Here is a 16,689-nt window from a genome sequence, read left to right as displayed (position 1 = left end):
TGGGGTGGTCCATGAGAGGGGTCTTCTGGCATGTTGTCTACCGGTTGGTTAGGGTCGTGGGACTATTTTACAAAACTCCTACAACAGGTCTGGATAACTCGTAAATTCTGTTCGTACCTGAAACAAAACTTAAAATACGAAAAAAATTGGTAAATGCGCAATTTCTCTTAAATCGCTCGTACGCACCACTTAAGAACAAATCTGTTCGTATGAATGGTTGTTGCATGAAGCCCAAAGTCTTCGGTTGGCAAACCCTGCCATAAGGTAAAAAATCTGGCCCATTGTTCAAAAGCCTTTTTGTTATTCAAACATAGTTCCCTGTCACCTAAATGTTGTGTAAGGACTTAATTTGAACATGGCAGGTCTATTGAAGTATCTGGGTGTGTGAGACGTGGAGGTCGCATTGCTGTTAAATGTGCAGTGGGGTGGAACATAATAGTATAAAGACTGAAAGGTACTTTGAGTTCTCGGAAAGACTATCACTGATGAATTCTAAAATGTAGGGTTCTAATACATTTTCTCATTTTTAATCCTTTATAGGATAGATTATATAATTCAACTGCATTAACTACATAACACCAATTAAAATCAAATTAGTTAAAAATGACTAAAACTGAGTCTGACTTTTAGTTGCTGGTCATTTAAACCTAAGACTGACATGCCTGTGTGTAAAAAGAAAGGCTCAAAAGAATGAGCCAAATATGGCTTGAAATACACAGGTGATACCTCTTAGTAACATTAATTAAGTTGTTGGTTTGTGGACGATGAGAAAAAAAAAAATGTTGCAAATCACCAAGACATCCTTTAAATGAATAGCAGCCAAGTAAAAGAGTCCAGAGGTTTGACCCCAACCCCCAACAGACAGTGAGCAGAAACAAAAACAGACAGCTCCCACAGTGACATTGGCACTTCAGCAGAGAGTCCCGTCTTCACTGTCACTGCTGCAGACAGGCCTGCCGCTCGCCCCAGCCCTGTTCCTCTACGCCACTGTGACCCAAATGGGAGATGCTTTCTCCCTCCAGGAGATGAAGCTGGTGGAGCTTTTGGGTGGAGGTCAGTACTGACATGTTTTTTTTCTGGTTTGGCTCTTGGTTGGGTTAAAATCTAACATAAATGAATCTAACACCAAACACTGAACACTGACCAAACAAAGAATTACTTTAAAAATCACATAGTGATGGCAAATGACTTACAGTGCAGTTTCATAAGTTTAAGTACTACTCTGCAGTGCAAGAGTGTAAAGGACTTCCTGCAGCTGTGGTTGAACTTACAAGGACAGAGAAAAGCCACGGGATAATAAGGGGTTTTTCAACTTTTTGCCAGAAGTGAGTCTCATTTTTGTGTCCTTAAAAAGAGCACCTTCACTGTACTTGATTTTTTTTTCTTTTAAGTGAATAAAATGACTTTGTGTGAAAGGTAAATTGTGCTAAATGAATGTACCAGCTCTGCAGCATTTTGAACTTTTAAGCCTCCTTCAGTTGGCTAGTTCATGTGTTTGGTTTTACAATTCAAACGTTTATAACCCCTGTAGCAAAGAAGTTCTGATAAATCCTTATACATCCTCATAAATCCCTAAGGGTGACATTGATATTGGATTAACTTGGAGCCTCACAATTTTACCAAGCTATAATTAACTGTATATAAAATATTAACATATCATTTAGGTCCTAAAGGTAAAGCAAAAGCTTCTGTTTTAATGGAAATGTAGGCGTGTCATAAACATGATACATCTCTTAATTTATTTATATACATATTTTTTCAATTGCTTTTGTCTTTTTTAATTTCTTTTTAGCTTTTACTATTGCTTTGGTTATTTTTCAATAACTTCTAATTTCACAATTACTGCTGTTGGGGGGGCATTGGAAGCTTCTGGCTGCATGCTTAAGGCAAGCAAATCATGTCCCTGAAAGACTGCTACACAGTTTAGTCACAACAATTTGTCATATCGCCATAACATTTGATATTAACATACCAAGTATGTAGTGACTGTGTAAAATGGCAGAGCAGGATGGAAACAGCTGAACATCTCTCTTCTACATGTTAAAGCTTGTTGAACTCTCTGTTGTGAGATTTAATTGAACAGTAACCGCGTAGCTGTTATCAACTCAAAAAAAAAGTTATGTTCATTTCACCTGAGTCCACTGTCGCTGCGGTTTGTCAGAAGGGGAGCAGCACCACCAAACAGAACTATTTGTCCTTTTACAACTGCAGTTTTAATTATGCTATAAGAATTTATATGAAAGAAGGAAACATCGAGCATTGTGTTGAACAAAAAAATGGGAGTTGGATGCAGGCCATAAAACTGATATATAGTCAGACAGAGAACAGAACTTATGCTGCAGTTCACTTTTCAACAATTTTCTCTTTTTCACTTGACTCAGATACTGAAAAAAAAAAATCTATCAATTTGTGACGCAGCTAATTACTGTAGATAAAACCATGGCGCAGTAAAGTTTGAAGAGTGCTAAAAATACAAACAACTCCTGACATAACTCTAAGTATTCTAACCCGTAAAAAGAGTGATGTCCAGTTGCCTGAATTTGATCAGTATCCCTGTGAAGTAAAAAGTCCCTAAAAAATCCCTCAAAAGTGATGTCAGCCAACATTGAGTAACTAATCACCAAAATCTGCCTCCCATGTGTGATAGAGAATGCATAGGGCCCATGTAGTGTCTTTTTGAAGGGGTAATTCAGGGTGCGATTGAAAAAGTTTGAGACACACCGTACTAGAGGAGAAACTCTGCAAATGCTTGCTAGCATGAGTGTCTGTGAGTATATGCGATCACATGCGAGCTGCCTTCGCTTTGAGGATTTAACATAATCCGGGTTGCCATATTAGAGCAGGTGTCAGAGGGCCACGGGCCACAGGTTGCCAGATTGGGCTTTGGCTAACTGAAGTCTGTGGGATTCTGGACACCGATAGACAGAGCCGATAACATGTTGGGCACCACTGGCAGAGAGGACAAGAAGGGGATTTGGAAAGCAACTGTTGACCTCTGCTGATGGGGTCAAGCTGTTCATTAAAGAAATAGTGGCATGTGCCTTTATCAGTCTTTTCCAGTCCCATCCTCTGATCCTCTTTATCCGCCTTTCCCTCTGTCTCACAGGCTTTCGTTCTGTAAAGAGGCCACACACACAGATGCACACAAAGACAGCTATCACACAAAAAGACCTTGGCTTCTTCCACTGTTCTCTCGCCTGTCGAACAGCATTATAGCACGTATTCACATACACGTATTCACAAGCTCTTTACACACCCACACAGCTCAGTAAAACAACCTTGCTTAGAGGCCTAATCAAAGCATCGGTGTAATTCAAACCAGTCCTCTCTTGGCCTCACATCCTTCACAGTTACTTCAACACGACACACGGCTCTACACCCGCAGCTATCACGGAGAAGATATGAACTAAAAAGAACAAGAAGTTTGCAGGCATTGAGGCAATTCAAAGTTAGACGAAAATGCTAAAAGTAACACTTATCTCCAGGATGCATCTCAGGTCTCTTGATCTCATAGAAGTTCCCACTTTTCAAATTTAGCATTAACTGATGCAAACACAGATGCACATTTCGAAGGCTTTTTAGGGAGACCAAGTGTTAAACACTCCTCATGCAGCAGGTCCTCTTATGTTCCCACTTGTGCTGTAAAAGCTAACATGTAGGAGAGGCATATGACTGATCGCTCTCATCTTTCTCAGGCATTTCAACTCTATTTGTAGCATTTTTAAAAATCGAGACTGAAAGTTCCTCCTACACAGGGCAGGGGGAGAGCAAATATGACAGACTGTAAGAGAGTCGAATAACACTCCAACTACTGCTGCCGCTTTTAGATGGATTCAGGTAAAAAAAAAAAGGTCCCTGTGCTGCTAAAGGGCTTGCTTTGGCTATTGGACCTCGGGTGTGAGTGTCAGTTTTTAATAAAGTGTGAACACAGACCATCCCACACACCCTGAGATCACATCTATGAAAATAGGAAATAGACTGTGAATCCCCACTGTAAAACTGCTGAGTTGAAATTCTTTGACATTTGAATCATGCCAACAATCAAAGCCAGCACTGCAGTGAGGCACACTTTGTCTGTTAAAGAACCGATTGCTATATCTGTGAAGTTCACAGCTCACTTGTGAAAATTCTCCAGCAACCAGCATGCGGTTGTGCTAAACAAATGTGCATGTGCAAGTTGTTATCTACCCATAGTGAAAAGGCCACTCTTTTTCTTACTTGACGAACTTTACAGCTCGTATTGGTGCAAAAGTCTTTGGAAGGTTAAAAGCTGCATTAGAAAATATCAGGGTCTCTGACAGGGAGTCTAAAGAGAGAGCCTATGTACATAAACACTTCCAGGTTGATGTAAGTACGGCTCCCTGGTGCAGAATTGCACTCAATCAGAGACCATAAATGTCAGCAGAGGGCAGAAACTAAAAACAGTAGTGTTCCAATGGTGTTGTTATTTTTCTACAAGGGGAATGAAAAAGGCGAAAAAAGCCCTGAATGCCATGGCAACAATCACTACTAACATAGATGTGGCAGGACAACAAGCAGGGTGGATGGTTGTCCTCCTTTATGAATTCAAGAACCTTTGTTTGTTTATCTGTATGCCTGTTAGTCTATGAAATAAGAAAGAATCTTAATCTTTAAAAAGTCCTTCACTTCCTTTATGATATATACATATACACTGCCCGTCCAAAAAAACTGTCCCCACCTGGATTTAACTAACCAAATAGGTAAGTTAAGCAACAAGTTGTTTGACCCTAACTGATACAGTGAGTAGCTTCTCATTTCTTAAACAACCATGTCGGAAGACACATCCTGTGGTCGTGGAATAGTTGTTAATCTGTTTCAAAAGGGTCAAATTATTTAAAAAAACTGGAAGGATATTGGAGAACCATCATCTTTGAGGAAGAAATGTGGTCGGAAAAAAATCTTGAATGATCATGATCGGCGATCACTTTAACTTTTCGTGAGATTGGACTCTGGAACAATGGAAGAAGGTCATGTGGACCGCCTGAATGACCAGGTTATTCCATCAGTGGATTTTTTCTTCCCTGATGACAATACCCGGATTTATCGGGCTGAAATTGTGAAAGAGTGGTTCAGGGACCATGAGACATCATTTTCACACATGGATTGGCCACCACAGAGTCCAGACCTTAACCCCATTGAGAATCATTGGGATGTGCTGGAGAAGGCTTTGCGCAGTGCTCCAGCTCTCCCATCATCACTGTAAGATCTTGGCAAAAAATAATGCAACTCTGGATGGAAATAAATGTTGTGACATTGGAGAAGCTTATTCAAACGATGACACAGCGAATAGGTGACGTAATCAGAGCAAAAGGCGGTCCAACGAAATATTAGAATCTGTAACTTTTTTTGGGACGGGCAGTATGGATACATATATTTATATATGCATATATGCATGCGTGTGTGTTAGCGTACTTGTTTTACTAGCAACGACATGTTCCTTACATTACATTCCAGCTTTCAAAATGAAAGAAAAAAGCAGTATAATGGAGTTTATATTTCTTACGCTCATTAATAAGTCAAATAATCTGCCAACAGAACAGGAAAAGTTGACTTGCATATATTTTTTCTTAAAACAAGTCAAATTTTCTAGCCTAACGACAGGTGGCTTGAAACAAGAGAGATGAGATGACAAATAAACATTGTTACAAGAAACATAACATTTTTTTTGGACTGGACTGCAGATTAACGTCTCTCCCCAATATGAAATAAAGAGCTATGACATGGGACCAAACAACCATCCCACAAACTACAGTTGTGATATATATTGATTACCTATATCCCTTGCTACATTGTTTTTTTTTTTTCAAAACCAATCACAACTTATCATTCATTTTATAAATGGTTCAGAAAAATTCAGAATATGGACGACACGTCTGATTTCGTGTCGTCATATCAATCTCTCCATCATATCATCTCTCTCCAAGCTTGAGAATATATTCAGAACCTCCAGGCTCTTCACACCACTTCAGCACCTACACAGGTGTTTGCACTTTGCATGATTAGATCTCTTCAGAGGGTTGATTGACATGTCTCTGATTCTGCTATTTGTTCAGAGAAACTGGTAAAGCGTATGATCCCTGCAGGAATATTATTGCCCTGATTGAGTGTCCGGTGTAGAATTTCCACCATATCATAAGCTTGATAGTCATTACAGGAGCCCCAGAATAGTGTAATTTTACTAGTTTGGTAGAATTAGGATGTACCAGATTCCCTGTAGCTTCAGGTAGTTGTGACAAAGCTTCTCTGATTCATTCCATGGAGCTTTGACCATCTTCTTCTCGATTGGCTTCACGATTCTTAAATGGGTTCAAGTTTGGAACATTATTAGATAATGAAGAACAAAAATGTCCCTTCTGAAATAAGAATAAATCTTGAGAAGAATGCGTCAAATGCATTAAGAATGGATTGAAAACAGAAGCATATGAAAGGGCAATGTTAACAGTCTGATCTGGTTCTGACTGGATTAGATGTACCGTTGAATAAATCATTGTATTTACTTTGTTTTACCTTATCTCAACACAGTTGCTAGTTATTGCATTGTTGTCATTTCTCTTCTTGTGCAACCACAGATTTGTACTATCACCCTAACATAAACACATACATTTCTTGGATTAATTGACGTAATAGACCAACAGATCTTCAAAATGATGAGTGTTATAAAGACAACTCACAGTTTTGTGCTGGTGAATATTTCAGTCTAACTTTGTGTGGAGAGCCATTTATTTTGGTTCAATATGTTCACTGTGAAACTGCACATTATTCAGTCACCAAACTCCCTCAACTTCACACCTCTGAAATAAAGTGTGTGGAGTGTTGTTGATTTCTGTCTTGCAGAGTTATGCACCATAGCACATTCCCACGTGCACAAACAGACTTTGTGCAAGCACACAAGTTATCTGTGTGTGCTTTTGTGAGTCTTCTGAATGAGTAGAAGCACAATCAGTCTAACTTTCCTTTTCTATCTGAATATTTATGTGCGTGTTACAAAAGGGTTGTATGTTGCATTTCATTTGGAATAGATGCAGCAAAAGCAGTGGACCTGATGTAATGGAATATAATAGCAACAATAATTACGCTTATTTTAAGTGACAATTCCGATTTGGCGACAGGATTGAGGATGAGCATTATTTTGAGCCATTACACAGAAATGTAACACCACACCTTCAGACACACACACACACACACGCACACACACACACACACACGCGCAAACCTCAAAAGGCCCTCTTGTTAGTTCTGCTTAGTGTTGCCATGTTTCCAAAGGCAGATGTTATGGCAAAATGCCACATAAGGTTTGTGCTAAATCCCCGAGGAAATATTCCACGCACATGTTGCTGTAATCCAGGGAATATGATGGTTATAGTGACACTTAAGTGGATCAGCGCTATAAACAGACTTTTGGCCTTTCTGCCAGAACGTGTCAGTGTTAAAGTCAGCGTGTCAGCTGTTAAAAAGAGGAATTTTTTGGAGTATCATGTATATTAATTGCATCGCAGACATTCAGACCATTTCAGGCAGTAGAAACCAAGCCATTACTGCCTATCATTTTCGCACATGTACTTCAGAGATGTTCCGAAGATTGTCCAGTCGGATATATGTTTTTGCAGATGCTGTTCATACAGGTATGTCATAGTGGGAGATTTTGTGCATATGATGCGCTCTCGCAGCCAGAAATACAATGGTGGGAGAGCATCTATCGAGTGTTGGGTTGTGGAAATTGTGATTTTCTTTGCAGCATGTTAGGAATAACCAAATGAAGCTCCATGACAAATAATCTTGTGTTGTCAAAACCACATGTATCTGAATGTATCAAACAGTGAGTAGCGAATGGAAACATGTATGAAGCAGTAGCCTAACTCTTTCGAACATGCCTACATATGTATACAAGTAAATACTACTGATGTTTTCTTACTAGCTGGCTTGCTATGCTTATCACTGTATAAACTGGTTAAGCTCTTTGCTTGCTAACTAATATATTAGAATGTACTTACTTAGAAACTCAGCCATCCACACAGAAAGCTAACTAAGGAGAAAAAATTCACACCTGCTTTACTGTTACTGATTGCCCCACCTGCTCCTTGTTTGCAATCGCCTCCCACAGTACAAATTCTGCAGGTTTGTCTTTGTTAAGTGCCATACCTTTATCATTGCTCCGCACAGGGTACCTGTCCGTCACGTATTTTCACTAGAGTTTTGTTTTCTTGTTGAGCCTTAATTATTATGTTGCTTTTGCTGCACTGGTGGCCCCTTTAGTTAGTTCTATCAATAAAGACACTTTTTCCTCCCCAGCCCATTTTCTACCGATTAGTCCTGCATCTGGGTTCCTTTCCTCCTTCTGCTCCAGCCATGGATTGTGACAGTATTTATTGGAGGACTTGTTGCTCCATTAAAACTCTATTTAGAGCAGCTCCCAGCTTTTAGTCATGAGGATATTTAAGTTTTTAATGACAAATCTTAAATAACACATCAAAACCAAATGATCACAGACTCTTATATAAGTAGGTGTGACAAAGAGTACTTTAAATCACAGAATCCATATATGTGAAGGATTCATTTTTCATCTAGATTCCGCTGCAGGATGTGGGTTGTGTGACTTTAACAGCAACAACCCAAGTGTTTTCTAATCTGACATCTTTGTTAGAAGACTAACTCAATTTGCTTATGTCTTTTGATAGTCTTATACAACACTGCTCTTTAATATAAGGTTAAGGCTACCAAGGATAAGGTTTGGATAGGTTTGCACAAAAATAACTTGGTTAACTGTATGAAAAAATTGTATTTTGGCTCAAAATTTCTTGCGATTGTGGTGCATTTATTTTTGGATGAGAGTTTATGCACCAATACAACCTTATTGAAAACATAAACAACCACAAAATGTCCACAAGTACAAAAGACACGCAAAATAAAGAGTAAAAATTGAATCTAGGATGAATAAAATTGACTTTGCTTAGGTCAGTGTGTGCTTATCAAGTCGAGCATCAATATTTTTAGACAGATGTTACTAGCGTTCAGAGCTTTACTAAAAAAAAAGCTAAATAAACTAAAGCTGACTGCAATCACTTGTCTGACTAAAAGACAAAAGACTATTTCACTTGTACCAACAGTCACTGACTTTAAGATAATCTTAATTCAGGCCAAATCACGCGGTGGAATATTCATTGAGAAGAAATTTAAGTCAAGAGAAGTGATTTGTCTTACCTTCCGGTGATGAGGAGGAAGAGGGTGAGGATGACAAGAAGGGTAAAGCCACCAACTGCTGCTGTGACGATGACTAACACCTGGCCTTGATCAGAAGCGATGTCTGAAGCTGAGGGTAGTGGACAGTGGGTGATGGTGGGTAAGAAATGAGCGTGATATGGAGATGATGGACAGAAAGAATATGGAAGCAAAAGAGAATGAGGAAAAAAATGTAAAGAGTAAGTAAGGTTGAGGAGAGCAGGAGAAAAGAAAATGGATTGCAGAATGAAGGGAGAAGAAAAAGAAAATTATAATTAACACCATCTTGAAAATTCCTATACATAGACTGTTTAAATTTTTTGGATGGGCAGATATTATTGAGAGATGTCTGATCAGCTTTTTGTAGCAAAAAAAAAAAAAAAAATCCGTCAGCTCTCGTGCTGGAGTGATTCATTTGCCTGTTGCTGTTTAATTAATTTTATTCATTCATGAAATTGTGATTTAGTCCATGATCATTTGGTTAAATTGGGCCCATTTGATATTCATGATTTTCGCTTTTCTGTGTCTTGTCACAAGGCTAACGAATCCCAGATAATTGAAAGATGATTGCTATTACCAAACTTATTTCTATAATATTTCATGGTTAATGAATATGAATTGGAGATCAGGGTGCATGATGGCAAGCCCAATGACTGAGGCATGGGTGTGTGGAAGTGTAAAGACCGTTTAGGGGGAGGGGAACTGAAGTGAGGCTGGTCAGATGACACCCGGCTATTCTCAGTTTTGCACACCCTTCACATCACTTACTAAACCGATGTGTTACACTGATACTGCTGAAATGAAGTGTGTGTACGTCTCTGTAGAGAAAGAGAGGGGAGGTGGCAAACGAGGAGACAGATGACAACCGAGAGACTAGGACAAAGAGAAGAAGAGGGAGACGGGAGTGACAGATACGCAGGCAACTGTAAAAACGAGTGCAGCGATAGTGACTGACAGGCGGACAGACAGACTGAGAGAAAAGGAGAGAGGGACAGGGGCCGAATCTGCCTTCTCTTCCAGATAAAAGGCCAGGTGGTACAAAGGCTTGGCCAAGCAGCCTCAGATCTGTAGATAAAGCAATGCTCTGCAGTTTTGGAAGCTAGAGGGCCACAGTGAAGCCAAATAACCTCTCAACAATACCTAACCCAGCATAAAAGGGCAGCTGGACCTTTGTATTCTAAGAGTATGCAATAAAGCTACTTCTCATACAAAAACACACAGAAAAGACTGATTCAAAATATACCAAACAGTTGAAGTGTACACTTAGAATCCCTCGTTGATGATACCCAGGTTTTCAGTTGTTGTTGTTGTCAAAGACATTGTGGTTGAGGATGTAAAATCAATTAAATTCATACTGCAGAAATTCCAAATGTTCTGTATGAATGTAACCAAAAATGTAAATCTTGTTTCACAAAAAATATCATTAAAATATACAAAGATTTCTAACCTTTAGTTGCGAATAAACTTATTTCCATATGCTTGTTTTCAAATGAACTTTGAATTAGTAAAGATATTTACAAGCGCACAGACACAGCTAATTTAGTGCTGTTGTGAAGTGAAACCATAGACAGTTGGGAGAGTACGAAGGAGGACACATTCAGGATGGTTACATGCACAGTGGAGTCGAGCTACAGATAGAATCTGACTTGGTTCTTGTCCCAGTTTGAGTAATAGACTGAAGTATGTTTGGCTCCTGTTTGCTGCACACTTTGCGACACTTTCTTTGTTGGAGATTATTATACACATAGGCGAAGATGAATTCACTGCATTAATCTTGTCTTTAAGTTACTTGAATGGGATTTTGTCAGATGATGCTTCATTTAAAAAACTCTGGATTTCATTAAAGTACAGCTACAGTTTAAAAATACTTTAAGCAGCCGCTTAGTTTTAATGGGCTGGTTTTGAGTCACAATTTCTGGCATGTAAAATATGTGAATGAAAAAAAGTTCTATTGGGAATTTGACGGTATTACTATACACTTTGATATGTTTTTACAAAAAGATGCAAAAAGGTGGACCTTTGGAACATGTAGAGGGGGCCCATTTGAGTTACATTATCTAGGTGTGTTGGTCTGGCTTTCAGATCTTCAATTTAAAATTGAAGTACATTTTTTTCAATGTACAACTTCGATCAGACTAAAATCATTACATCCATTTCTAGAGTCCAGCTCTGGTCTTACTAACAGGATAATTATTTTTTTTCTAATGTCATGTAAACATGCTCATTGTGAGACAGTATGTGCTAGGGATTAATGTACAGAATTTGGTGAGTCACAAAGTACAAGTTGTGTTTCTGATACCTAAATTTTCAATTAGGATTACAGAATTCATTATTAGAATTCAGCATGTGAGTTGTATTTGACAAGAGAGACTAAAATATGAAGACAGATGTGAATTACATAACTTATTACATTCCTGGGCATTTTTTTCCAGGATCTAATGAAAAAGTTGGTCTTGTATTTGTGGTCTCACTGCCACGATCCAGGCTTATAATTTGCTGAAGTGCCCTTGATTCAGGCTGCCCTGGGTACTGCTCCAGGATATTTGAACTTTATGTGACTCCAAACTACTGTTTGCAGTGAACATCTCCAGACTTAATTACTTAAAAAAAAAAAAAAAGCAAAAACCTTACAAAAGTAAATCTGAGATTTTGGTGAAATAAAGACGTAAGATAAAAAAAAAGAAAGAAAAATCTCTCCTATTGATTTGTTAATGGATGTTGAGAGTCCTTATTTATCATAAAATGTGGAATAGTATGAATGGTGGATACCTCCCACCTGATTCATCCAAATGTAATTTGTATGTACTTGGCCTCTAAGAATCAGCTGTAACACAAACCAACAAGGTTTTTACCTTCAGGCTAAACTTAGACCTAATACTAATATTATATTGAGCCCCAGTTAAAAGCCTACCTGTAATCTAATTATTTGAAAGACTAACATGCAGTGCTGACAAATAAGTGTAAGTGCAAATCTTGTTTAGATAAAGATAGTTCTGTAGAGGATTAGAGGTACTTACAGTCTCCTGTAGTCTGATATTCGTATTTTGGGGAGTAGGAGCTGTATCCACCTGATGTACGAGTGCGTACACTGAAGACGTACCAGGTTGCTGGTTTTAAACCCGAGACAATCACACTGGGAGCTTTGGTGCGTGTCGATGAGTAGCTCAGCTGCTCGTGCTCCTGTTGGAGAAAGAGGAGTGGTGATCAAAATAACTTTTATTTTTTAGTTTAAAAGGGCAGATGCAGTTTAATTACTTTTAACAATATCTAGTTATTGACAGTAAGACTTACCTACATGAAAGTCCCAGTTATTCACACGGTTATTAATTTACTAACATATTCACTGTCACAGTGTGGCAGCTGTTGTCTGCACAAACGGTGACAAGAACAGCCTCTGAGCTACAGTCTAGTGAGGGAAAGCTTGTGAAGCCTTCTGATCATTTTTCGGAACACAAATGGCAGGCAACAGCTAATTTTAAAAGACACATTTTAAATGCAAAAACAATGTTCTGCATAAAATGTGCTACTGTGAATAATTAAGTGAATAGAAGATGGCCCAATTTTCACTAATGGCACTAAGCTAAAATTGACATGTTTCATTAATATCTTATGCAAGATGGCATTCTTTTTTTCTTTTTTATAAAAAAAACTTTTCCATCATTCATGGCTTCAAAACAAGAAGAGTGCCTCTGGGAATTGTTTAGACACCCTGTATGGGTAGTACTTAAAAACATCCCCTTGGCAATTATCATAGCTTGTAAATGGTTTATATACCCAGCAAAGAGACTGAATTTCTTGCTTTGGGTGTTTTTTTTCTTACCATTCTTCCAACAAAAGGCTTTGATTTCTGTTGCATGTACTGAACTCTAGTCACAGATTCATTTTATGATTTCTAAGTCTTAATACTGTGAGGGCCATGGCAAAACCTTCTCCTTGCACTTTGTGGTCTTACATGAATTATGAAGTGTGCTTCTTATCATTATTCTGTAATGTTTGCCTGCAGAATTTGCTGTTGAAATAAATACATTTTTCTGTCTCGCAATGAAATGTTCCCCACGGCTCTGACTGCAATACAAGCCCAAAGTTTGTTTGGGATTGATCCAATCCTACAATTAGGAAAGTTTTTCTGTTTTTAATACCTAAACAAGCCTTGTACAGTTTGTGTAAACTGCCCTTTCCTAATTAAATCATAAAACTTTGATTTAACTAGGCAAGAGGTCTTGAGTTGCTTTAGTTGGTTGGATCTAGGTTCAGCAATGTTATGAACCCAAAAACTGAGATCAACTGACTACCTCAATATATTGAATAACCAGGCTTTTTCCTCAAAAGATATTCCTTTCTTTTTCTCTGATGGTATGGACATACTCTAAAAAAAATGACAATACCAGGATTTGTGAGGCCCACATTGTGAAAGAGTAAATCAGGGAGCATGACACTTAATTTCCACACAGGCCCCCACAGAGTCCAAACCTTAACCCCATTGAGAATCTGAAATGTGCAGGATAAGACTATACGCAGCAGTCCTACTCTCCCATCATCGGTGCAAGATGTGGGTCTGAAATTTATGCAGATCTGGAAGGAAATTAATGTTCTGACTTTGCAAAAATCTTAACAATAATTCCACAGGGAACGTGTGCTATAATCTAGGCTAGAGGTGGTTATAGTTTGTGACTTTTTTTGGTTGGTGTAATTTGCTCTTTTCTTTCAGCCTCATTCTATTTTGTGGAAATCAATCATTCACATTTTCAGAGTGCCAGGCATCTGCTTGAAGGAACTAATACCTGCTGGGTGTAGAGATATATGAGGAGTAATGGTATTTACAAAGCTTTGAAATTAGCACTAACCAGCTTTTACCTATGATGACCATTAGATCCATAAGATCCAAGGCAAAATTAATTTAATCATCCTGCTAAAAATGTAGAAAAGAGAGCTTCAACTTTAACATAATGCTTTCTGGAGGAAAATCCTGTTCACATTACTATTTACAGTCATTTAGAAATGAGGGCGCCCACACATTTATATGAACAGCAAGTAAGCAGAAGTAAAACTTGAATATCTAGTCTACTTGAAAAGAGATACCATCACCTTCTCGTAGTATTTGATCTCGTAGTCGAGGATAGGGAATGCTGTCTCTTCAGGTTGCTGCCAGGAGAGAGCGATGCTGTTGGGAGAAGCCCAGTCCTTCTTCAAAGATCCCACTAGAGATGGACCTGGTGATTAAATACAACAAAAGGATTTTAAGTATATGGATTGGTGTAGAAGCTAAGCCAATGCTTTAAGCCACTGAGGTATTTGGATATTAAACCTTGATGCGCTTGGACCATACCATTACGGATAAATGAGAATCCAGTTGTGTTTGAGTTTTGGTGCGAAAAATTCCATTTATTTTGCATCTCATGCTCTAAATTACTTATCTCATTAATACATCCGCACAGAGCACAAAAAGTGATGCTGCACAGCGATCAAAAACTGTTTGTTATTCCGGAAACACCTGACGAGCCCCCCAAAGATACATGCAATATATAGGCTGACCCGCCAATCACAATCCGACAATGACACACAACAATTAACATAGATCTGCTCTTACAATTGGTATTGTTGATGAAAAATGTCTAATGTTACACATTGGGAGTAAATGCCTTTGTACACAGAGTGTGCAAAGGGTGTGAGTGTGATCAGCAAGGATCAGCTGAAAAAATGTATTTACCAAGCACACTAATGAAAGCACCACTCCACACCAGTAATTCTGACGGTCTGGTAGACTTCAGAGCGAGAATTAACTATGAAGCATCCAAATTATTTTTGGCATTTCATGAGTACAACTGTGAGGAAGAATACATTAATGAGGAACATGTTAATTAGATGACGTTGCTGACTCAGTTTTGTTTAATGTTGTTTGTCATTAGCGGCCAATGAATTATGGATTTCAGTTAAGCAGCAGCACGCTAACGTTGTATTATGAGGTTACGATTTCACTACCTTTACTCTGAGAACAGCCTCACAGAGACACCATTGTTCCTGTAGACTCTCACTCTGGTTGTCTAGGACCAGGTGACCCCAGTGAGCAGTCAGAGAGATAAGAACGTTCACTGAATGCAGAATGAGAAGCATCTCAGCAGCACATCTGCTATATGGAGAGACTTTACTGTACAGTGCTTAGGGGACTTGACAGTGTTGACAGCTGTCTTGCTTGTTAGTGATAATTATCACACAGCCAAGCTCACACTCCAACATTTCATTTCAAAATGTGCTTTTCAAGCAGGTGTGAAAAGCCTCCCTCCCTTCTCTCATGATCTACTTTTAACTGAAGATAAGTTGAACAAGCCATATCTTCTTTTCTCTGGCTGCATTGTATGAGCTTTGCTCCATGTATTTCTCCTGGCTGAATAATTACATTGAGCTCCCAAGAGAGGTCAGCAGATGTAAGTGCCCTGAGAGTCATTAATGTACAATATTTCATCTAATATTACAGAGCTGACTCATTATATGGATAGAAAAAACAGGCCTACTTTTCTCATGTGTATTCAAAGTGAAATGATAATGCTCACTCTATTTTTTTTCCCATCGTTTTACAATAGTGTGCCTCAGGGAAGCAGTTTGCCGCACTCACACTGACTGAACCTGAGTAACAGAAGCTGGAAGCTTTGGGTTTGGGGAAAAAGTGAGGGGTTCCAGGAGGGAAATTTAGGATGTGGGACTTCATTAGGGAGGAGAATGGAGGGGTCAGGTGTTACACAAGATGAGTTATGAGTTGTGGGGGTTTGAGCTTGTTAGCCAGGTGCTGTGAAACCAGTGCTACTAGTTTGACAGAAGATGGAAGCAACTCTTTTTCCATTTTCTTTGTCCTTTGATTGCATCTTTCAAAACTCCCTCTACATTCAGCACTGGAAGAAAATTCAACACAGCCAGACTTTCTTTATGTTAGCTGGCTCGGTAAAAATAAGAACTCAAGTCAGAAATAACAAGTACTATAAATGCGGTTATGGTGCTTCTTAATTCAGGCTTCCCTCTTTGGGCAGATAAATTGGGTGTTATATGTCTGATCTGACGCTTCTTATGCAGAAGACATGTCGATCGTGTGACACTTCAATCATTGGCAGAACAGTTTCTGCAGATGGAGAGGACTGAAAAATATTAAAATGATCGAGGATAAAAAAAGAAAAAAAAACAAGATAGAAAAATGCTGCCAGAAAATTGTTGGTTGTGAAAATTAGTATGTCTCCTGTTTGTGATGACAGCTTCACAAAATACTTGATAAGAGGTGCATTTAGCTCTGATGCTTTCCTATAATCATGTGGAAATTAAACTAGTCATTGACCATATCAAAGTGAATTTTCATTTATTGAATATTCTCTGATATAAAGACCTAGATTAATTAATTTTCTAATCTTTATTAGAGCAACACGGAAAAGACTTTTTGGCAAATCAAGAAATATATATAATATATAAAAA

The 16,689-nt window shown here is 38.5% G+C and overlaps 1 protein-coding gene across 1 annotated transcript in view; it reads right to left on the bottom strand.

Moving 5' to 3' along the window:
* epha6 (eph receptor A6) overlaps positions 1 to 16,689 on the bottom strand; it is a 166,080-nt gene that overhangs the window by 20,377 nt on the left and 129,014 nt on the right. The window contains exons 6-8 of the mRNA XM_075479896.1: positions 14,323 to 14,447; positions 12,255 to 12,417; positions 9,220 to 9,328 (exon numbers count right to left, since the gene is read on the bottom strand). Coding sequence (XP_075336011.1) covers positions 9,220 to 9,328; positions 12,255 to 12,417; positions 14,323 to 14,447 — 397 coding nt within the window. The remainder of the gene's footprint in view (positions 1 to 9,219; positions 9,329 to 12,254; positions 12,418 to 14,322; positions 14,448 to 16,689) is intronic.

This window comes from Odontesthes bonariensis, chromosome 12 (genome assembly GCF_027942865.1).
Source record: "Odontesthes bonariensis isolate fOdoBon6 chromosome 12, fOdoBon6.hap1, whole genome shotgun sequence".
NCBI classification, from domain to species: domain Eukaryota; kingdom Metazoa; phylum Chordata; class Actinopteri; order Atheriniformes; family Atherinopsidae; genus Odontesthes; species Odontesthes bonariensis.
This window is presented reverse-complemented; position numbering and strand designations above follow the sequence as displayed.